We start from the raw sequence: 1428 nt of genomic DNA, 5'->3' as shown, positions 1-1428 counted from the left end.
ACGTTTCATGACCCAACTAGGCAATGCCATCAGTGCTAGTGAGAGTGGCTTGCTCCCTGTTTATATACAATAGCTCTGAGCTTCTTTTCTTGCGGACGTTTCATGACCTAACTAGGTAACGTCATCAGTGCTGGGGAATGTGGCTTCTTATTTTCAGCTCTGAGCTTGGTTGTTGGCTGGTAGACATTTCATGACCCAACTAGATAACATCATCAGTATTCATCACTTATTCATTACCATTCATTCATCTTTCAGGCAGTTTTTTTTCTTTTTACCCACCTAAGAAACATCATCAGTGTTCATTCGCTCAAAGCATGCTGGCTGGGGAATTCTGGGATTTGAAGTCTATTCATTGTAAAGTTGCCAAGTTTGACAAACACTGATTCTAAGGAAGCCACAAAAGAGGAGGAACCTGAAAGCACCTTTTCAGACGAACCCATTTCATTAAAAAGTGTCAGCTTTTGCATCGGCTACAGCTAACTTCATCCCGTGCCAATCGGAAAAAAACCAACAACCCCTAATGCTTTTCATAAAAGACGCTCATCTGAAACCTGCCCTCCGATTCCTTCAAATCTTTCCCACAAAAAAAAGTCCCAGATCACAACGAACAAATGAGTTTGCAACGATGAATTCCTCCTTCCCTGACACCCAACCTACTCACCCAAGTGCAGAGTAATGTTGACAGAGGTGGGGTGCTGAACCCCAAACGCCATGGACTGACTTTGCCACCAAGTGGGCTCTTCCTGGCTGTGGAAGTCGGTCAAGTAAGAGGCGTTGTGGGACAGCAAAGGATCGCCTCCATCGCAACGGTGGCACAGGGTGCTGGATTCCCTTGTGCCCATCTGCAAGCAGTAGGTTTCTGGAGGCCAGCCACACGTGTTGGACGCCTGTGCCTGCCGGCCGAAGGCTGCGTTCTCGAAAATGGGCATGCAACGTTGGGCACGGCCTTGGGAGTTGTAGCAGACATCCATGGCTCCCCTAGCCGGGCGAAAGAAGACGACAAAAGCCAGAGAACAAAGGAGCAGCTGTGCCATGACGGGTCTGGGAAGAATCTTTGTGATGTTTCTGTTTGCACTGCCCCAGCCTCTGAATCTCTCTCTTCCTCCTCCTCCTCCTCCTTCACAGAGGATGGGGAAAAACAATTTCCCAGCTGTGGGATCGCTCTCTCTCTCCTACTCACTTCCATCTTGTGGACAGAATCAGGAATGGCCCCGTTCGATCAAAGTCTCACTTAGGAACGAATAAGCTCCTTCAAAAAGAAGGGTTTATTCTAGCGGGGGTTGGAAAAGCAGCACACACTTTTTCTTCTTCTTCTTCTTTGCACAGATCAGGGTGGGACGCAGGCAAGAGGGATGCACAAATTAAGCCCTACAGAAGACTTGGGGAAGTTGGCGCCCGGGGGACATTTCTAAATGCAACAGCATGAGA

The 1428-nt window shown here is 48.2% G+C and overlaps 1 protein-coding gene across 1 annotated transcript in view; it reads right to left on the bottom strand.

Moving 5' to 3' along the window:
- Positions 1-1164, bottom strand: part of LAMC3 (laminin subunit gamma 3) — a 37534-nt gene extending 36370 nt beyond the window's left edge. Inside the window, exon 1 of the mRNA XM_087943976.1 lies at positions 662-1164. Coding sequence (XP_087800102.1) covers positions 662-1034 — 373 coding nt within the window. The 5' untranslated portion in view covers positions 1035-1164. The remainder of the gene's footprint in view (positions 1-661) is intronic.
- Positions 1165-1428: the final 264 nt, after the last annotated feature.

Source organism: Notechis scutatus, chromosome 15, assembly GCF_049901735.1.
Source record: "Notechis scutatus isolate UNSWTSFEM ecotype Mainland chromosome 15, rNotScu1.2, whole genome shotgun sequence".
Taxonomy (NCBI): domain Eukaryota; kingdom Metazoa; phylum Chordata; class Lepidosauria; order Squamata; family Elapidae; genus Notechis; species Notechis scutatus.
This window is presented reverse-complemented; position numbering and strand designations above follow the sequence as displayed.